The 21,828-nt window shown below is 41.4% G+C and overlaps 2 protein-coding genes across 7 annotated transcripts; one reads left to right on the top strand and one right to left on the bottom strand.

The window, feature by feature from the left end:
• Positions 1-2,533: 2,533 nt before the first annotated feature.
• LOC4341535 (ribose-phosphate pyrophosphokinase 2, chloroplastic-like) lies at positions 2,534-6,685 on the bottom strand. 6 transcript variants are annotated; one of them, NR_175314.1, is made up of 9 exons: positions 6,078-6,685; positions 5,778-5,993; positions 5,239-5,487; positions 4,503-4,646; positions 4,215-4,379; positions 3,870-3,939; positions 3,696-3,777; positions 2,851-3,140; positions 2,534-2,758 (listed from the first exon to the last, which is right to left on the bottom strand). NR_175314.1 is itself a non-coding variant. In NM_001402880.1 (8 exons), exons 1-8 carry the CDS (start codon positions 6,168-6,170, stop codon positions 2,960-2,962), a joined length of 1,200 nt encoding a protein of 399 aa, NP_001389809.1. In that variant the 5' UTR covers positions 6,171-6,685; the 3' UTR covers positions 2,534-2,959. The 6 variants fall into 6 exon arrangements, 3 of the variants coding, with proteins under 3 accessions (NP_001389809.1, NP_001389810.1, XP_015644181.1); XR_001547006.3 differs by having other exon boundaries at positions 2,623-2,758; positions 2,851-3,154; positions 6,078-6,331; NR_175315.1 differs by having other exon boundaries at positions 2,851-3,777.
• An 11,980-nt stretch (positions 6,686-18,665) lies between these two features.
• On the top strand, positions 18,666-21,710 carry LOC4341536 (non-structural maintenance of chromosomes element 4 homolog A). The gene is made up of 7 exons (XM_015785582.3): positions 18,666-18,892; positions 19,059-19,139; positions 19,494-19,734; positions 19,850-19,943; positions 20,285-20,501; positions 20,590-20,681; positions 21,075-21,710. Exons 1-7 carry the CDS (start codon positions 18,754-18,756, stop codon positions 21,408-21,410), a joined length of 1,200 nt encoding a protein of 399 aa, XP_015641068.1. The 5' UTR covers positions 18,666-18,753; the 3' UTR covers positions 21,411-21,710.
• Positions 21,711-21,828: the final 118 nt, after the last annotated feature.

Here is a 21,828-nt window from a genome sequence, read left to right on the forward strand (position 1 = left end):
CATCATACTACATGGTTCCTTCCAACAAGTCAACTGCTCCAATATTTTCACATAGATGTTACAATAAATTTACTGCCAAACATGAAGGCAGCATGAGTGCTATAATCCAAGTAAAAACCGGCCTGGATTTCACAAAACTGTATAGTCCAGACCAGGTCAAAAACACAAATTGTTTGTCTTTTTGTTAAGTTCAAAAAGTCAAAGTGAATTTTGATTTATTACAAGATTTGTCTAGGTTTAATCGATTTTTATTGGTATATCAACGGCTTATGCAAAATCCGAAGATATTGCTCATGAGCGGTTTTTAATCTAGTATTCGGATTGTGAACCCTAGCTACAGGGCATAGATAGCCTCTGCCCCCTTCCCGTTTTAACAAAGCTTGGGTGGCCAAATCACCCAGAACTTAGTCTTTTTTCTAACTTGTTACTCAAGAAGAGATGTCCCAACTTGCCAGGAATCCAAGATGCACCTATGTGGGTAGGCCGGCCACTGGGTATCAATTACCCATACTCGTACTATTTAGGAGGGTTGTGGATAAAGATGAATTACTCATTTGAATTTTGGTGTTGAGAGGGTAATACATTTTTACTCATTTCATCCATACCAATTAGATGGGTATAAAACAATAAAACATCATACCCAACATTTTTTAACCCATCTTCACATTGAGAAAAGTTGTCAAATTCAACTAGATTTTTTTAGATTGGAGATGATTTATTATAAAGAAGAGCAACTATGTGCAAATTATAAGTCATTTATGCATGTCGGACCAACATGTATCATTTTTCTTATCCACTAAATTAGATGGCAACAGATCTATACCACCGGATTTTCTTACCCCATACCCACCCCCATGATCTGCTCGCAGGTGCAAAATTCTCCCCATACCCACACCCGTGCAGGTAATGGATACCCATTAGGTACTCATACCCACTACACTAACTTAGAGCACTTGTAATTTTGCACAATAATCAAACAATTACGATGGCAACAATCAATATTATATTATGTAACCTTGATTTTAACATTAACATTCGAAAGCAAGTAAACAAACCATACCAAAATTAGACCATATATGACTAGTAAACAAATCGTGCTAGAATTAAACCATATGTTAACATTTAAAATGAAGTAAACATCATGTTACGCATACGGGCTCTTTTTACCCATGGATTAATGGGTACAGGTGGTTAAAGAATAAACCCATACCCACCTACTCGACGGATAAGGATTTTTGTCCAATAATAAACTCATAGGAACAAGAATTAGACCGTATGTGACTAATAATAAGATAAAAACCTATCGGGTCTTGGATTATGGGGTTCCTTTGCTATCTGGCCATACCCATAGGATCATACCCATTCTATGGCCTTGTTTAGATCCTCTGGGCTATTAAATATCCCTCTGGAATCTTGCTATTTAGAAGTATTAAACGTAGATTAACGACAAAATCGATTCCATAACCCCTAGGCTATTTTGCTAGACGAATCTAATTATGTATATTAATCCATGATTAGCGGCTAATTACTGTAGCATCACTGTAACAAATCATGGATTAATATACCTCGTTAGATTTGTCTCGCAAAATAGCCTAGGGGTTATGGAATGGGTTTTGTCAGTAATCTACGTTTAATACTCCTAAATAGCAAGATTCCGGAGGGCTATTTAATAGCTCTCCGGATCCAAACAGGGCCTATATAGAAATTAAAGTGTGGAATTGCAAACCTCCCTAGTGGCAGTGGACACGTAGGTGCATGGGTATGGCTGTAGCGTGTGTTTGACTTGTACTCGGGAAAAGAAAGAAAGAAAACAAAAACAATTTTCATCTAATTTATTTATAAAAAAAATGAAAAAGGGAATTGCAAACTTGCAAACGGACAAGCAACTCGATGAAATTGCACGCTCACCGGCTTAATTTCTTTACTCAAGAGGCCAAAGCATCCATACCAGTACTACCAGTCTGTTGTGAGTTAATGGCATTGTACCACCACTCTACTACTTTGCCGATAAATAGCAGGGATCATCTATGCCATGTCAAGGAAGGGAGATGATTCATAAAACTCTAGGAGACGAAAGAAATGAAAGTAAGATCTAGTAATCAAGGAAATTAATCATCGGCTGAAGAGTAGCAAGGTTCAGTAGGAAAGAGAGGCACGAGGAATTCAACTTGTAGCTGAGGGCAATTGTTTCCAGAATTCAGGTTGATCATCGTCCAGAAAGCAGAGGTACAAAGTATTATATGAAGGAGAGGCGTTTTAACTTATAGCTAAGGGTGGTGGCTTCCGGAACACCAACTTATAGTTGAGCTTCTGAGGCAAGGATGACGACGCCTCCATAGGTAGGAGCATCAGATGCCTCCTTGGTTGTAGGTAAGAGCGTCATATGTCCCCTTGGTTGATTGTAGCCAGGAAGAGCGTCAGATGCCTCCTTGGTTAAGGGGAGAGAATGTGTCTCAGATGTAGATATGGAACTCTAGAACAAACGGGATTCTTACTATACTAAAAGTTTTAGCATAGTAAAATTGCCTCATGAGTAATTGTAAAATTCATAATTACCAGAAGCAAATACAAGTTTGGAGTCACAAAAGGCAGTTTCAACATAAAACTGGCAACACTTCTTCGTCAGAGCTAAGCATCATTTGCATTACTTCCAATATATCAGTGAACAGCACAAATCTTTTCCTTGTCCCTCAACAGTTGCTAAAGGATGAAAGAACTGCACGAGACTGATTCTCTTATACTTGATACAATGGATATCCTGCGTCGAGTTAACAGGAAAACACTATTTAGTGGGTGCAAGAACAAAATTGATCACACGATACATGTGTGATGCCTACACGGCACTACAACCTTATTTAGTCTTGTCACCAAAATTGATTCCTACGCAGATGGGCACAACCATCAGGTGCCTTCTCCACACCACACAAATGTGGCATCGCGGTAGCCATAGCATCCGCCGCTATTGAAATATGCTGCTCACAGAGCCATCGCGATGAACATGCCAGATTGTTTCTGCCACAAGGTTCGCCATTGAGAGCACTGTCAACTGGGGGAAGCATTTGTGCTCTGGCAGCAGAATGGAGTTTGTCACAATAACTTCCTCAAAGATGCCTCCAGAGAGCCTTTCAATCGCAGGAGGGCTGCAAAGACAGTGCTAGTGGGAAAAAGTAGGTGTGGTAAACGACTTACTTTTATGCCTACAAAATAGTGCAGGAATACAAAAGGACAACAATTTTTGCAAATGAAGTAAGTGGCAACACATCCTGCTATTATTTTGAAGTCAAATTACTGTGCGGTACCATGTAAAAAGACATCATGCATGTTGATGCTAATAAAATTCAAGACTTCAATTGAGGACTTGAGGTCCCTTCCTAAATCAAAATAGCCAGAAAAACATATGCTGATATGTGTGGCACAGATTCATGACTACTAATGAAATAGAGTCAACAAGAACCAGATCCGCACTCAACTAGATTAAAGCCAACCTCTTTTCCAGACTCCCACTTACTAGCACTAAGTGATTGGTGTGCTCAAGTGGAATCTAGTAAAATTATTGCTCTACCCTGTCATTTTTATATTGATCAAACATAAAGCCAATCTGCCTAATCATGCCATAACATGGTTCCTTCGCAACAAGCCAATGAATCAATACTATTACATGGATCATGGATGTTACAATAAACCAACTGCCAAACCTGAAGACAGCATGTGTGCTACAAGCATAGACAGCCTCTGCTCCCTCCTGTTTTAACAAAGCAGCTGCACTAGTAATTGTTCCTGGGATGTATTAAAAGAAAAAAATGAGATTAATAATTGAACGAGCGCACTACAAAATATGCAGAATCTTACCATTATGAAAAGATGCTAACCTGCTGTGTCTATCATATCATCAACCATGATGGCGACCTTACCCTTCACATCACCAATTAAGTGCATGACCTGCAGATGGCCAGCAATAGGAAATTCCAGATTACTATTTAGCAGCCTCATACATCTAAGTTGTGAACCATGAATTGCAAGTAGTTGCCCAAAAATCATGGCAAAATCAATAAGAGGATGGCTGGGTTCAGTAAAGCATCTAACTGTATTAATTAATTGTCGGGTAATCAGAAAAGTTGCTTTTTATCCTACTTTCAGCCTATGCAGCAGAGATGAAATGTGTAGGTGTAACTTCAAAATTGGAGTAGATCAAATTCAAGGAAACTTGTTCCAACCTCTGACATGTTGTGACCCTGTCTTCTCTTATCAACGATAGCTAAAGGGGCATCAGATAATTTCTTAGCAAATGCACGTGCTCTGACAACACCACCCACATCAGGAGAAACCACCACAAGATCCTTAGATATTGTCTTACTGGCAAGGTAATCCAGAATCACAGGCTACATATAACAAAGATTCAATCGTTACTTTGCTGCCAACTCAGATCCAGCTAAGAAAATTGCGTACAACTGAAAACAGCATTTAGGTAATAAAAGGAACATATCTTGGTCTGTTAAGAGTACCTGTCCATGTATATGATCCACAGGAATATCGAAGTATCCCAATGCTTGAGTGGAATGAATATCACATACAATTACACGATCACTCCCAGCTTCTGTAAGTAAATTAGCAGAAAGTTTGGCAGTAATGGCCTCACGTCCTTGAGCCTACACTACAAAAGAATCAACTTAGTTCATGAAAACAAAAGTGCATTCACATGAGGGAGAAACAGTGGTCATGAAACATTGCAAATAGTGTTCAACAGATTCAGCCAACATAATAAAGCAAAAGGAATTGCTAATGTTTGGAAGGGAAAATCCATAAGGGGTCCAGCGAGCACATTGCTGAAGCAGAGATAACAGAAAATGGCAGAGAAAAGGTGCTTGTAGCAAGTAAACAGGTAGAAGATATGGTCATATTCTGATTTCTGTAATTATGCTTTTCTTGTCAGGATTTGTAAAAAGCATAATAAACACTATCACCACCAATCTGCGTGCTTAATGGCTTCTGTAGTATCATCTGAACGTTAATTTTGACCCCCTTTAGTACCAGCAGTGTCAGTGTGTAATAAATTTAAGTACACCACAATAGCAAAAATCTTAGACAAGGAAAAGGGTTACATCCACTAGAAATGGGACAGTAACAAATTAGCTACCACGATAAGGGAAGAAGATATCCAGTAAAAATGAAATTGCATGATGATCAGTACAAACACACTTGGCATACCGCAACAGCCATCAATTAAGAGTTTATACATACCTTTCTGTCAGCTCTGGCATACCCAAAGTATGGAATGACAACAGTAATAGACCTCGCCGACGCCCGCCGACATGCGTCGATCATGACAAAAAGCTCCATAAGGTTTTCATTAACAGGGGAGCAGGTGGGCTGCACCAAGAACACATCGCAACCCCTCACACTCTCCTGCAGCTGCACGTAGATTTCCCCATCGGCAAAACGCTTGATGAGGACCTTACCCAGGTCTACACCCAAGTAAGAAGCAATTTCCTGCAAAACGAAACAAAAAAACAAAAACAAAATTTTCAGAACTAAGGTCCAAAAAGGTCGCCTTCATATCCATCGTGGATAACACACATACCAATCCATAGCACAAAAGGTGCAGCCGAGCCAAACTCAAATACAATTATGCAATTATCAAATTATCCCAGCCAATCGCATACAAAACAAGAGACCGTACAAAGCTGTACTCCCTTATAAAATTGGAGATGAAACAAAAAAAAACTCTGGTTCATGAATTTTACTAGGAGTATGTAACAGTAACAGGGGCAAAAAGCAACCTGCGCGAGGGGGCGATTGGCCGTGCCGGAGAAGATCTTCAACCTGGAATCCCGCCCATCGGTGCGCAGCGCGGCGAGCCTCGCCTCCTGCGCGGGCGCCCGCGGCGTCCACACCGCGGGGGGCGCGCTCCTCGGCTCCGCCACCCCCATCCTCTTCTTCGTCTTCCCTTCCTCCTCCACCACCACCCTCACCTGCTCGCTCCCCATCACGCACCTCTACGCACACACAAAAACAAAAACCAAAAATCACAAACCGCGCCCTCGCGCGCCAATCGACATCGAATCACCCCGCTCACTCACCGGCGTGCGGGCGCGGAGAGACGCCGCGGGGGAGGAGAGGCGGCGGGAGGAGACGAACGGGGAGGAGGAGAGCGCCGCCGCCTTGGCCGCCATGGGGGGAGGAGGAGGAGGTGGGATTAGGGTTTTTGCGGGAGGGTGAGGGTTTGTGGGCGTTGGAGCTCGCGGGGAAGGGAAGGGGAGGAGAGGAGGTGGGTGATGGTGGCGATGGCGCCGTCGAGGTGTTGCCCGTTTTGGGGCGGCTTTTATCGATGGGTGGGTTGATTGATTCCCTTTTCTGAGGTTATGTACTGTACTGAGGTTGGGGGCGGCCGTGATTTGTCTGGTCTAATTTTGGCACTGTTTGAAAATGAACAAATGCACGATTTGAAATTTTGGGTGCCAAATATAAACGTAAAATTGTGTCGAAAATGGAAAAGGACGAGATTTGGGAATTTGGGTGTTAAATATAAGCGTATAAATTTGTGTCGAACATAGAAATGAACGCAAAATAACTTCTCGAAAATGGGATGAAACGCAGATGAGTTGTTGGAGAGGTGGTGCCGTGGTGGGAATGAGATAGCTCCAGCCTAAACACAGGATTGAATGAAAGATAGGAAGGCAGAAAACATAGGGAATTTTTTGGGTAGCATTAATTCCTTGCAGATATATAGAATTTCTGCTTTTTCTTATCGCTCGCTTTTTTCACTTGTGTCCTTGAGTTTGCAGGATTTTTCTTAACTGTTCAAGCTTGCCATATCATTTTCTTTTTTACTCCCTCCTTCCAAAAACACCAACTTTTTAAAAACTCCTTCTCTACCACGTACAATAAGGGTGTGTTTACTTCATACTAAAATTGAAAGTTTGATTGAAATTGAAACGATGTGATGGAAAAGTTAAAAGTTTATGTGTGTAGAAAAGTTTGGATGTGATGAAAAAGTTAGAAGTTTGAAGAAAAAGTTGGGAACTTAATCAAGCCTAATTCTAAACATGTGTCAGAGGAATAGTGGTACTCTCTCTGTCCAAAAAAACAAATATAAAGCTAAGTACTAGGTTGGTTTTTTTATAGGACGGAGGGAGTAGGTTATACTGTGCACGTGGTTCGTGCAAGGCTGTCTACCATACGATCACCCAACGAGAAGCTGTCTACATTCAGAAAAACACGACAAACTCAGGTGGGTAACTGCATAATACGCGTAGTGCTGACTTTTCGCGGCTGCTTTGCATTGCAACGCCTGCGGTCCACCGCGTCCACCTCCACCACCGCCGAAAGCCACCGTTGTCGCTATAGCACGTGGACCCCACACCCCCCGCCACGTGTGGGGCCCACGTGGCAGCCCCTCGTGACGGCCGTACAGTACGGGCCTTCCAGCTTCCAGCTTTCTAGGCGGCTTGGATGAACCGATGAAACGCCAGCGCCGCCTGCGTCCGTCTCGCGACTCACACGTGCCCAAGGAAAGGGTAAAACCGCACGAGCCAAAAAAAAAAAGAAAAGAAAAGGAAAGAATATAAAAAGATCGAGCAATGCAGCACGAAATGGAAGAGAAGGACGGAACGTTCTCCTGCTAAATGCTAATGACCCACTTTTTTTTTTGTTTATCCCGTCTGCTTTTTTTTCTTCTCTTCCACTTCGTTAACCTTTTTTTTTCTTTTAGCAGCAGACATTGACACATTGTTACGTGTCTTAGTTTGAAACCTCTCTTTTTTGCCTCGCTTTGTTTCCGTGGTCGGCGTGAGAATCGCTAGAATCACAATTAACTCATTCAATTGTGCATGTCATCTACAGTAACTATTAGATGCCGCTCCATCCAAAAACAATCATTTCTGTCTGTAAATCTAGATGTTTTATGTTCAGATTCAGAGATAAAAGTGTTAGGACGGATGTAGTACTTAATAATTGTGGCGCGTATTAGCAAATACTCTCTCTATCCCAATTTAATTATTATATTTAAAAATAGCGTTGGGACCATATGGTAAGAAAGCATCCTTTCTTCTAAATTACTGGTACCTTTTTCAGTATATTGCAATAACTAATGAAAAAATGCACGTCCAGTAAAAATAAATTCAATAGAGTCGACCATTAATGTGAATGGAGTTAGAGTGGAAACACCACCCAGCAACCCCGGGCACACGCCTGGGCTCATCGCCAAACACATAATAGAAATTTGTTTACTCCTATTTCTGTTTCGAAACCATCTAAATTTTGTTTTCTTTCCTTCAGTAAGTCCAAACGATCAGAAATTGCGCCATATATCGATCAAAATTATAGTTTATATTCCTACTATTTGTTTAATAAGATTTCAACATTTAGCCAATTTATTTGTTCCAATATCCTGTGTTTTGTTTTTCCTACATTGTTTCGAGGGTACAAATTCTCTATTTTACGTGTTTTATTTATTTATTTATTTTGTCATTTATATTTTAAGATAATAGAATGAAACATCCCGGCCTGTGCTCAAAAGAGTTACAGCTAATTATTACAATCTAGCACTCTAGAAAAAGTGTAATCCCAATTAAATAGAACACACCAACCAAAATAGATAAAAAAAAACAAAGCAAACCAAGATAAGGAGAACACATTTATTTAAGACTATTTGTGAATCTCCATCCATAGTTGGCAAAAAGTTGCATAACCATCGTCTCCAGCTTACGACATGCAACTTTTAAAAACTCTCCATATTCATCACACCTTTGTAACTGTGCCCAAAACCAGAGCTAATATGTTGTTCTGAAAATTACTTGCATATATGAAATAGATGGTGATTTGTCAAAAACCATATCATTCATACTCAACCACGGAGCCCAACAAATGGCAGAGGCTCCTACAAGAATCAGTTTACTCTTTCTCTTGTCAACCCCAAAAGCCAACCATAAAAAATATGAGATATGCTAACAGGAAGATTAAGACCAAAAGAGAAGTGAACTGCTCTCCATATGAACATTGCATAATGACAATCCATGAAGATGTGTTGAATAGTCTCATTCTTCATACAGAAACAATATTTTAAACTACCATTCCAATTCTTTCTCGCCAAATTGTCCTTGGTTAACACAACCTTTAAGCAAGTACCATATAAATATCTTAATCTTAAGTGGCATCTTAAGCTTTCAAATACTTTTATTCCTCTCAACATAACCATTATTAATTAGAGCTAGATACATTGACCTAACCGAAAACATGTCATTCTGATGATTATTCCATCTAAAGCAATCAGAAGAAAGATTCAACTGAATATGTATAATAGAAGCACACAAATCATGCCAATAAACAAGATTTTATCTAACTAAAGCTCTCCTAAAAGACACATTTGTCGACGTTTGATGTCGTGATTCCGGTATTTGCATGGTATGGGGATCGTCGGTGCTAGGATATACGTGAGACTGAGGTAAAAGAGACGGAGACAGGGATTTTTATACAGGTTCGGGCCCCTGAATTATCAGGTAATAACCCTACATCCTGTTGGCCGAAGCCGGTATTGCTCTTATTCACCATAATCACACCAATACAATATTTGGGATAGCCTATCTAACTGTTGTCGACATGGCGGTCTGAAGGTCTGACTCGTAGTCGACAACAGGGTAGTCTTCCTCCTCGAGTTCGTGCCCGGCGAGATCAGAGATAACGCTTTCGTCTCTCCTGACAATATCCGGAGACACCGTAGGGACTAGCCGTGCTTATCCCTGAAGTCGATATCCGGCGTCTTGTCTTGGCGTATGTTGGCTTGTATGTTGTGGCTTCTGTTGTTCCATAGATTGTGATGGTTCTGTCGATCGTGGGTGTCTCCCATGGTGGGTGTAGATTGTCCCCTCTCCTCCTAGGGGGTCTTGTATTTATACCTATAAGTGTTCCCTTCTCCAAGTAGAACTAGGGAAACCAATATGGATACAATCCGAGTAGTCATTGTCGTTCACATGTAGAACTCTGGTTGTCTTTCCTTATCCGGAACTCCTCCTATATCCGCAGGTTGTTTCCGTATAGGACATGATATGTGGTGGGTCCTGCCGAGATTTAGTCAACTACTATTAGGTATGTGGTATCCATAACTCTGACAGTAGCCCCCGACTTCAATGCAAATGAACGAATTCATATTCTCAACCGCGCGCAGACCTTGGAGGAACTGTTATCAAGCTCATGTGACCGTTCTCGGTGAGTTCAGAGATAACGTTAGACTTCCTTTATCAGCTTTATCTCGGCGGATACACCATCTCTTCATTCCGTATTCCTTGTCGATATCCACCAACCGTTCTCGAGTGATCGAGAAGGCGCAGAGTCTGCGACGGAGCCTTGTCAACATTTGTCGTACTCGCCTTAGTTGATCTTGGTGTAGAACCATAGAGACATGCGGTCTTCAATAATGTCAAACAGAATTTTCCTGAAATCAATACTCAGAAAAGAATATTAGATAGAAATAGCCCCCGAGCGAAAGGGTTCTCACTGGGTGACATGTTATAATATGTATGGAAAACTGAAGATGAATTAAACTTACAGACCAATGTTTTGTATATGAGCGTCTACTCTTTTATCGACTTCGATCAGTCAGTTTGTTGAGTTATACACTCTCCCTAGCCCTCAGCCTTGTTGTCGGAGAATCGTTCTCGGAAGATAAGGCTCTTGGACCTTTGACCTGCCTCGGTTGAACAAGCACTGATCCTAGCCCCCAGCCGTGAAGTTGGAAAACCCAATTTCCGATTACACGGCTTGGTTAATACGCACGGCGAGAACTCTTACACGACCAGATCTTACATGGTCTTTCGTCTCTGAAGGATCCGACAAAGCCTTATCTGCTCTGGGTGTCCCCAGCCGAAGTTCCCTTAGGTTCCTCAGAGGCTTTGTCAAGACGACGTAAAGGGACATTAGGATAGGTTTCAACGCCAAGTGTCTTTTGTGGTAAGGGATCTCTGGGTAAAACACTTGGCGATATTGTGTTCCTGATATCAACTTTGTTGAAGTAGAGGTAATGGGAGAATCGCTACACCTCTGGTCAAGAACCAGGTAGTAGTCATAACTCAACCACTAGAAGTAAATGTACGAGAGATCGCTACGAGTGACTGGTTGAGAACCAGTGAGTAGGTGTCTCTCGATCATTTGAAGTCGTGGTGCGAGGACTGCTGCGTTATTGCTGTAGTCGTACCTCGACCATCTGAGGTTGCGGTGCGAGGGATTGCTACGTACTGGTTCGAGGACCAGCGAACATGTAGAATCATCTCTCGAACACCGATGGAAGCACTAGAGTTGGTTTATTACATGTGCATCTCATGTGGCCAGCATGACTCACACACCCAACTTGTAGCATATCCGGATGTCCGTTCGCAATCATGTCGGGTGATTAAGCAGACAACGTTCACGAGGAATTATCCGTTAATAACCTTTTCTCAAATAGTCCAGCCATGGCTGGTGCTATGAGATAGGTCGTCGGTCTTCGTTGGTAGGTTGGGTGCGACGACTCTGCATTTGTCGAGATCATTCTCGATAACGCGGTGTACTTGACCACAACCTATTCGAGTGCTCAATTGTTCCTGAAAAATATTTTCTAGAAGACAAGATATATAGCAGAGAATATCGAGTATGTAGTCAAAAAAACTGCATGGATCTTCTAGTATTATCAGGATATAACGAGCAGATGTAAATATCAGGTATTATGTAGACCGTAAACAAGCATGATTTATACGGAAGAAAATAGAACGAGCCCCCAGCGTTAAACCGTAGTCGATTTAACATCGGGGACACTCGCGCAACAGATATTATATAAAAAAACATGCTCTAGGTAAACATAACACATTATCGATGACAATATTGTATGATCTGAAAATAGGTACGATAAATTGCAGATAAAATATTGCGTACCTTTGTAGACATATACTGGATATATCTTAAAAATTAGTAGATCAATTTTTAATAACCAATCTACTGATTACCTCTTTTTTTGAAGTGTGAGCATCAAAACCAACATGTAGATAAGAAGCCACGTGCATGTATCGTTCCTTCACGTGCCCCTGGTCACGTACACGGGTGTTTATCCTGGTTTTTGCCAACAAGTGCTGTATAGAGACATCTGTTGGCTACCGCGTCCGGCTCGGTGACTCATAGGCAGGATCTGGGCGCACGGTGATCTGCATGGTGCTCGATGCCGACTTCTTTCTTTGGCGTGCTGATGTCCTCCTGAACGCTGGCAGATACAAGGGCGGCTGGCGCGCTGTCCTCCAGCCGTATGTCTGTATCTCGAGAACCAGCGTAGGGCCGACACGAGGAGCACTTTCCCTTGTAGTCGACGAGAAGATGGTTTGGAAACCACACAACAGAGACTCGATGGCGGCGACATCTCGAAAACTTAGTTGATCTCGATAGATGGCATTGTTGGCGACGATGGTTCCGATCTCGTCAGAAGATATTGGGTTAAATCTCTCCACAGCCGAAGTCATCGAGTAGCTTGTTGTTGCCCTACCTGGCGCCCCACTGTCGACGTTTGATGTCGCGATTCCGGTATTTTCATGGTATGGGAATCGTCGGTGCTAGGATATACGTGAGACTGAGGTAAAAGAGACGGAGACAGGGATTTTTATACAGGTTCGGGCCCCTGAATTATCAGGTAATAACCCTACCTATTTATCATATGTCTCTATTAATCTAGTCTTAGCATATCAATTTAGCTCTATCGGCTGCTTCTCGTTTTAGGGTTTCTGCCGATATCGGCTAAATCGCGTTGCTAGATTAGATTAGCTCAGACATCTACCACCCTAAAAATCAGTCAACGGCTTGATTGTCTAGATATTATGTTTCTTTTCATACTTAGTGCTGCATCAGTTAAGTTTGATTTACTAAGTCGTGCTTAGAACTATAATCTCTAGCCTGCTTCTTGATTGCCAATAAGGGTTTCATCGGGGTTTCAGCCGGTGAGTTATCTGGACGTTGAATCGGCTCATGAGGATTGCATATACATATAAGTTGGATTTAGCCGATGACAACAAATGTTTCATTGTTTAATCTAATCTTGTAGATTTCATGACATCGGACCTCCAGCCGATGTGTGCTTTAACCTTCGGATCGATGCTTATTTATCATATCATTGCTAGCCGATTGGTTTATATTGGATTATATTGTTATTTTATTACATCATCATCAGCCGATTGCCTTTATATCATTATCTACATTGGACATATAGCCGATTGCTTAAACCCTATCACTATCGGCTGGTATCGGCATCGGCTATTTTCGGCTATCGGCTGTAACTACTCCATCGGCTTGTCAGCCGATTGGCTGTTTTGATCTACTATTTGCATATCTTATCAGTTGCAGGATCAAACTGACTGGCACGCCCGCATCTCATCATATTTGGACCTGCACTAGAGCTAAGCAGATCTCCCAGACCGGTGTGTTCGATTTTTTTCGTCAACACCTATCTAACTGTTGTCGACATGGCGGTCTGAAGGTCTGACTCGTAATCGACAACAGGGTAGTCTTCCTCCTCGAGTTCGTGCCCAGCGAGATCAAAGATAACGCTTTCGTCTCTTCTGACAGTATCCGGAGACACCGTAAGGACTAGCCGTGCTTATCCCTGAAGTCGATATCCGGCGTCTTGTCTTGGCGTATGTTGGCTTGTATGTTGTGGCTTCTGTTGTTCCGTAGATTGTGGTGGTTCTGTCGATTGTGGGTGTCTCTCATAGTGGGCGTTGATTGTTCCCTCTCCTCCTAGGGGGTCTTGTATTTATACCCATAAGTATCTCCTTGTCTAAGTAGAACTAGGGAAACCAATATGGATACAATCCGAGTAGTCCTCGTGGTTCCGTTGTATAACTCTGGTTATCTTTCTTTATCCGGAACTCCTCCTATATCCGCAGATTGTTTCCGTATAGGACATGGTATGTGGTGGGTCCTGCTGAGATTTAGTCAACTACTATTAGTTATGTGGTATCTATAACCCTGACAACATTAAACGAAACAGATCCTATGATATTGACAATATATGAAGTTTTTCTTCGGATAATAGCATATAAAGATGGATATTTTGTCATTCATGTGTTCTTTTTTCAGTGGGGGAGGTCGATCGTGACGAAACGGCGCGCGCGCGCGCGGCGGAAGGTGTCACGTTGGTTGCGTTTACCTCCTGATTTTGTCACTTCGAGTTTGGCTGACCGACTGACCAGCAACGAAACGAAGTTTAAAATTACGAGTAGAAATATGTTCCACGGCAGCGGGCCCGTCGAATCTCGCTGGAGATATTGGTCCGGCAAAAGATCTCTTTCTTTTGATACGAAATGGAAAATCCCGAATCTCCTCATCACTAATGAAAAGCACGCAGCAGCTACAGGCAGCACGAGCTAGATGGAAACTTTGAATTTGACCGTGTTACAACGGAAGAGCGAGGGATCGCCCAGAGCGATCGGGTGCAACCCCTCCCTCCACCTGTTTTCTTTTTTTTAACACCACATTACTTTACTATTTTAGTAAATTTATGCATCTAAAGTTTATACACCTCACGTTTACACATCTAAAGTTTAGAGACCAAAAGTTTATAAGTCAAAAGTTTATATATCCGATTCAAATTTGAATTTGAATTCAAATATCTTTTATATATATAGTATTTCTATACATCTAAAGTTTATAGACCTAAAGTTTATATATCCGATTCAAATTTGAATTTGAATTATATCTGATTCAAATTTGAATTTGAATTCAAATATCCGATTCAAATTTGAATTCAAATATTTTTCATATATAGTATTTCTATACATCTAAAGTTTATACACCTAAAGTTTATAGACCTAAAATTTATATACCCGATTCAAATTTGAATTTGAATTATATCCGATTCAAATTTGAATTTGAATTCAAATATTTTTTATATATAGTATTTCTATACATCTAAAGTTTATACACCTAAAGTTTATAGATCCAAAGTTTATAAGTCAAAAGTTTACATAACCGATTCAAATTTGAATTTGAATTCAAATTTTTTATACATAAATTTTTCTAATTTTTTTTTAAAATTTTTTTTTGGTGTACTGTAATAGGAAAAGAAGGGGAGGAGGAAGGGGAGAAAACGATAGCTGGGCGAGCGCGTGTTACAATGCTGTGAAAATTACTCTCCCTGGCCGTCTCAAATTATTCGTCGATTTGCTTTATCCTATATCAGAAATTTCTATATTTGACTATGGATAGGGAAAGAGCCGCGAGGACTCCGATGACAACGTTGGATTTGTAGGCATGGACGCATGGTTGACTGCGATGGCGATGGCTAGGTCCAATGGCCTATGACCATATCTGGCCTCCCTAGCAGTTTTCAACAACTTGGCTGTGATTAGTTTCCTCGAACCTCCAATCTTTTCGTCACATCAAATATTTGAACACATGCATGGAGCATTATATGTGGATAAAAAAACCAATTACATAGTTTGTATATAAACTGTGAGACGAATCTTTTTAGCGTAATTACGTCATGATTTGACAATGTGGTGCTACAGTAAACATTTACTAATGATAGATTAATTAGGCTTAATAGATTCGTCTCGCAGTTTACAAACGGAATCTATAATTTGTTTTGTTATTAGTCTACGTTTAATGTTTTAAATATGTGTCTATATACGTTAATTTTTTTTACCAAAACAACTAAACACGGCCAAGGGAGTTGGCGGATGCATTATGGCAACTTAACGACACCATGCATCAGCAATGACAAATGCCACGGAGTTTTTGGCGATGGAGCTGTTGGCTGGATGCATATATTTTAGCTATCTATATCCATATGTGATATAGAGATCAAATTTTATCCATTATCTAAAATAATATTTAACTATGGATATGTACGTGTATCTAATATATAACTGATATGCTATGATTTAATAGTGTCCACGTAATACAGTACTATCTCCGTTTTAAAATATAATGATGTTTAGTTATGAATTTAGACAATCAGATTCATAGCTAAAACTTATTATATTTTGGGTGGAGAGAATAGCTCGTTTGGTGGATCATTATGTTAGAAATAAAAATGTAAATTAACTTTTGAGTATTAAGCAAGAAGTCAAGAAAATCTGGTTTCGATAATCTTAGGTGCGCCCTTCCATTTCTGATGAAACAGATTAATACACAAGTTTTTCTGAACTTCTAAATGTTAGTGACTCTTGTAAAAACCTTTTTACAAGTGAGTTTCTTATAATTTTTTAAAATCTGTTTTCTAATAGTTGATATGCTTATTTGTACTCTTTAATAATTATTACAAATCATTATAGTAGTAGCTTGTATTGATGTGATTGATACTCCACCACGCTTTTATGGTAAAGTCTTGGAAAATTTGAGGATTATGACTAAGATTTTGTAATCCATGCTATTTCGATAGATTCTTATACCGTTTAATTTTTTTTCTTTTCATATAAAGTACCCTCTCCATCCTACTCCATCCTAAAATATAAAGATTTTTAGTTGAATGGAACACATCATAGTACTAGAATGTGTCTCGTTCAACTAAAACTCTTTATATTTCAGGACTTTGGGACGGAGAGAGTAGTGCACACTTTCTTTTCATATGTTGTTTCACGTAGAGGTGTTTAGATTTAAGGGTGTAAAGTTTTGACGTGCCACATCGGGTATTATATAGAGTGTTGCATGTGGTGTTCGGGTACTAATAAAAAAACTAATTACAGAATCCGTCAGTAAACCGCGATATGAATTTATTAAGCCTAATTAATCCATCATTAGCAAATGTTTATTGTAGCACAATATTATCAAATCATGGAGCAATTAGGCTTAAAAGATTTGTCTCGCAAATTAGTCGCAATATGTGCAATTAGTTATTTTTTAGCCTATATTTAATATTTTATGCAAGTGTTCAAACGTTTGATGTGATAGGTATTCAAACGTTTGATGTGGAGTAGGTGCGATCTAAACAGGGCCGTACAGAGCTTAAGCGGTGAATATTTTTGAACCATGCAACCCACGCTAATGAGACGAAAACCAAGCACGCAACTGCAAATTTTACTGAAAATTCTATCTTAAATACATGAAGACCACGTCATCAAGGGTATCTGTTTCTCCTACTTGTATCAAAGATTATCATCCTTCTCCTGGTTTGATTCCAATCAAATCTACTATTTCAAATTTGAATTCTTGAAAACCATTTAAAATTTTACTTGAAATATACCAAGTGTTACTCCCTCCATCTACTCTTGATAGTCATATTTTATCTTGGCACACAGACCAAGAATAAATAATTCTACTTATCATCTATTTAAACATGCTAATAGTCATTCCTCTTAAACAAGCGATTCATTAATATTTATATTTTTCGATGCTCATGTAGCTGATCTTATGTGGAAGAATGGAGAGTCACGCATTAAATCTGAGAAAGTCATTAAGATGATAAGTTGTTGGATTAAAATATGCCTATCAAAAATAATTTTTTCAGATTTGAAAATATGCCTATAAAAAATAGATGGAGGGAGTACCGTCTTGCATTGAAACCTCAAAATCCCATGTTTTCCATTGGTTTTTGTCGACAAAGTTAACCCCACCGAACAATCTTCGATTACCAAAGGCCGTTGCGGAGGCAATCCTCACTAACTCACATGTAAAATCAAGAAAAAGGAATAAGTTTATTTTCCCACTTTCTAAATCATCGGGAGAGTTGATTTTTATTGGTTTTAAAAAACAAGGATGCATACCTAATTTTACGGTTGAGGGAAATGATTCAACCAGACACAAGATAGGGAGGAGGCAAAGTAGACTTATTCCTCCAAAAACATATGCGCCATTGTAATTGGGCTCGTAGCGCCTTTAGGCCCACAAGGCCACCAACACCTATAGAAAGTTCCCACGTTATCTGTGAAAGGAATTAGTAGGATTCACCTCAATTCACGCTGTTTTTCACCCTTTCAATAGACAATAGGCGGCAAAAACTCGTCGAAAATTTTGCTTCGGCCGAAAATTTTACCGCGGGCGCCAAAAGCAACCAGCGGTAAAACTCAACCAATACAAAGGGTGTGTTTGAGGAGAGGGAATTGAGAAGATTGGGAAGATACGCAAAACGAGGTGAGCTATTAGCTCATGATTAATTGAGTATTAACTATTTTAAATTTCAAAAATAAATTAATATGATTTTTTAAAGCAACTTTCCTATAGAAAATTTTTACAAAAAACACAAGTTTGGAAAACATACATAAGAAAAACGAATCAAACAAACTCACCCTCTCACCCTCTCGAACGCTGCTAAGCGTACAAACACTATCGGTCGCGGAGCCGAGCGGGAACCCCCCAATCCCCCATCCCTCTCGCGAGAAGCGCGCGGCAATTTTCCGAATAGACCAAGTCCACAGCCCTTTCTCCCACTGACACCATGGCCCCACATCGGACGTGACGCGAGAGAGGCTCACGTGCACCGCGTCCACCCACCATCGAATCGTAAAATCCACAACCCCCCCCCGGCGAAAATTCATTCTTCGGTTCCCACCCTTTTCAAAACCGAAGCGAGAGAGGCCTCCCCCGCCCCACATACGCCTCACTGACACGTGGGCCCACCCGGTGTGGGGCCCACGCGTCGGTGAGACCGGGTGTGGTTTTTTGGCGGAGCGGGTGGTTCGGCTTCAAATACCCAACCCCCTCCTCTTCCCTCGGTTCCTTCCATCGCACACCAAAATCTCTCCTCTCCTCTCCAACTCGCCCGCTGCTTCGTCTTCTGGAAGGTTCGAGAAAACCTAGGGCACGCAGCGGATGGCCGCGGCGGTGGAGGCGGAGGGGCGCGGGGGCGAGCCTGTGACGCCGGGGACGCCGGCGCCGGACCTTAGCCAGGCGACGGACGACCGGCGGCTGCTGCGGTCGCGGTACCTCGCCGTGAAGAGCCGCATCAGCGGTAAGGGGGTGGGGGTGGGGGTGGGGTGGGTGTGGTGTTTCTGTGTCGGCGATCGCGTCGGTTTTGGATGGGGTTCGTTCTCGGCTTGGAGGGAATTGTGTTTCGGATGGCATTTTGATTTTGGAGTTCGGTGTTGGGGATTTTATTTTTGTGTTTGTGCGTGCAGATGACAAGGATGACATGGCGAGGGCGGATTCGGTGAAGTTCCGTGCAGTCTTCACGCAGGTGGAGGATCTCCACAGGCTTGGTATGAATGATCACTCACTCGCGCACCCAAGAAGTTTGGAGGTTTCAGTTTTTCTTTAGTCGGTAAATCTGGTGTGATTGGACGGCGTGTAATCTAGTTAGGATGGCGCAAACGAGTTTGAATTTCAATGTTGTTCGTGCAATTTGTTTTCCACACTTTTTGTTAAGAAAGCATTCGGCTAAAATTTGAAAATGTATTACTAGATACAAAGGAAACTTGCTCTTTGGTAATATTAATGTTCAGTTATAGTGAACGAAAACTGTGTCCATTTTTTCGCATTTTTTTTGAAATGTACTGATTACTGATGCTATTGGCAAAATCGCAAACTGATCGATGGTGTCTCTCGTGCTGCAGTTCAGAGGCCTAGGGAGCAGATCGCCGATGCGGAAGCCTTGCTTGGCATCGCCACCAGTCTGGTGGCATCAGTAAGGACGCATTCAGCTCTGGGGATCACGCCCTCTGATTTCGTTTCCGGAATGCTGAAGAAGTTTGGAGAGAAGAGGAGGGATGATGATGAGGCTGCCTCGTTGCGCTGGCTCGATGTAGGCCTCTACACTTCTCGGATTTTCATGGCCGTGCCTGGATGCTCCACAATGTAAATGCAGATCAACTGCTTTTTTTAGCTTCTCGTATGTTTGCTGATTTAGAGTTGCATTGCTGAAGACCTGAAGTAGTCTGATTTCGTGATTATTATAATCTTATCATGATAGGGTTGGTCCAATGAATACAGAAGTGTTGCCACGGAGGGTTCGTGTGTGTAGAAAGAGGACGGCTAAGCCTCGTGGAAGTGAATGCCCTGAACAGGTTGCCATATCTTGCTCATACTTTACTGAACAGAGTTGTGCTTGATACATCATATTTATACTAACAGCAGTTACTACATACTAAATAATGTTCCTCAATACTTTTGCTATATGCTTGCATGTAATGTGTCAGTAGGACTAGTAAATTGCCTTATTATAGAACTCTTGTACGATGATTTGCACAATGGACGCGCAATTTTTTTGTAATCTGCATTTTCTTGTTGTAAGATCAATTTTGATTTGCAATTAGATGATTTTCGGTTCTAGGAATGACTTCACATGAAGGCAATTAGCTTGTCAACTTCTAGCAATGTGTTGATTTGTTCCCCCCTTAATGTGCAGCTCCCAGATTCATCAAATGCAGCAAAGACGGATACTGACAGGAACATGTCTGTCATATTTGATGTCCTGAGAAAGAAGAAAAATGCTAGGCTGGAAAACCTTGTTTTAAACAGGAAGTCTTTTGCCCAAACGGTGGAGAATATCTTTGCCTTGTCATTCCTAGTGAAAGATGGCAGGGTGGAAATCAGTGTCAATGATGAGGACCATCATCTTGTCTGTAAGGGCTTCCATTACTTGGTCACTCTTTTTGTTGCTGCAAATATGTTTTTTACATAGCGCAACTGATGTTATTATGTTTACTGCAGATCCAAGAAATGCCCCTGCTGCTAGTGCCATAACCTCAGGAAAAGTAGTATACAATCATTTTGTATTCAGATTCGATTTCAAGGATTGGAAGGTACCATCTCAACAATCATAACCTGGAATACTTAGCTAATTAACATTTGCTACTGTACATCCTGTTTTGCAGAGTATGTGCAATATCGATTACTTTTGTTGTATGACAAACTGACAAGTTTGCTAAAAAGTATTAAAAAAAACCTTTGTTAGATGATCAAACATGCTAAACTAGTACAGCGGTGATGTAAGCAAAATCTACAGTGGTAACTAGCCAACTATAATATACAACTTCAATTAATCTTCTTTATCCTTACTCCTTAGTGACTTTGAACTAGCATGTCTACTAGAAATGTAACCCAATCTGACATCTACGTTTGATATATCAGCAGCATAACTGTTAATACTTGTAACACAATCTATTCTAACCTTCCTGTTTCACGTTTGTTCCCAGCTCATGAAAGACATGGTCGTCGACGGCGAGGAGCTGATGCAGCACAGGCCTCCGGCTCCACAAGTCGGCACGCACGGCTCCAGCACCACCACCACCACCACCACCACCGGAGGAGCGAATGAAGGCCCTGAGACCGAGACGCCTGCAGCCCCTGCACACAGCACGGCGATCAGGAAGCTCTGCAGGAACCGAGGCCTGGTCATGCACGACATGAAGGAGGAGGCGGCCACCATGGAGGAGAAGAGGTCGGCCATGGACGCGCAGGTGTCTCAGCTGGCGTCGAAGCGCAGGCGCCTCTTCCAGGACGACGACGATGACGACGGCGACTTGGAGTAGAGGGCAGTGGCCATGGTGGTAGTGGTAGTGGTAGGAGGGGGGGGGGCGTGTAGAGGAGGAGGGAAAGCCTTTTATGTAGGTAGAGAAGCCAATCAGCTTAGCTTAGCATTGGGATGTCTTGTTAGGAAATGATGAAACGGCTTAGCGGCATTGCACGGCCCGTGTCAGTTTTTGGATCGTTGGGCGTGTGGCGCTGAATGTTTTAAGGTCTTTTGGTTATTTAGGCCAGTGTGTATGAACTGGACGACGCTATTTTACAGATAAATTGAAGTCAAGTTATAAAGGTAGTGTTTGGCAGTAGATATTTGTTTTTTTTATATAGGAATAGCGTTCTGATAAGTAGTGTTCTTGGTCTAGGTGTTGTTACATCTTGGCTCCGGAGGAGCGGAATCAGTGGTACCAAGTTGGAGTAGTACTT

This window comes from Oryza sativa, chromosome 6 (assembly GCF_034140825.1).
Source record: "Oryza sativa Japonica Group chromosome 6, ASM3414082v1".
In the NCBI taxonomy this organism is placed as follows: Eukaryota; Viridiplantae; Streptophyta; class Magnoliopsida; order Poales; family Poaceae; genus Oryza; species Oryza sativa.

Excerpts from the sequence above, each read along its gene's own strand:
- LOC4341535 (NM_001402880.1), bottom strand. The coding sequence starts at position 6,170 with ATGGCGGCCAAGGCGGCGGCGCTCTCCTCCTCCCCGTTCGTCTCCTCC. Across the intron at positions 4,647-5,238 it reads ATGCCAGAGCTGACAGAAAG|GCTCAAGGACGTGAGGCCAT; the intron begins GTATGTATAAAC and ends TTTGTAGTGTAG. Across the intron at positions 3,141-3,695 it reads AGCACACATGCTGTCTTCAG|CCCTCCTGCGATTGAAAGGC; the intron begins GTTTGGCAGTTG and ends CTGTCTTTGCAG.
- LOC4341536 (XM_015785582.3), top strand. The coding sequence starts at position 18,754 with ATGGCCGCGGCGGTGGAGGCGGAGGGGCGCGGGGGCGAGCCTGTGACG. Across the intron at positions 19,735-19,849 it reads GTGCCTGGATGCTCCACAAT|GGTTGGTCCAATGAATACAG; the intron begins GTAAATGCAGAT and ends TTATCATGATAG. Across the intron at positions 19,944-20,284 it reads GAAGTGAATGCCCTGAACAG|CTCCCAGATTCATCAAATGC; the intron begins GTTGCCATATCT and ends CTTAATGTGCAG.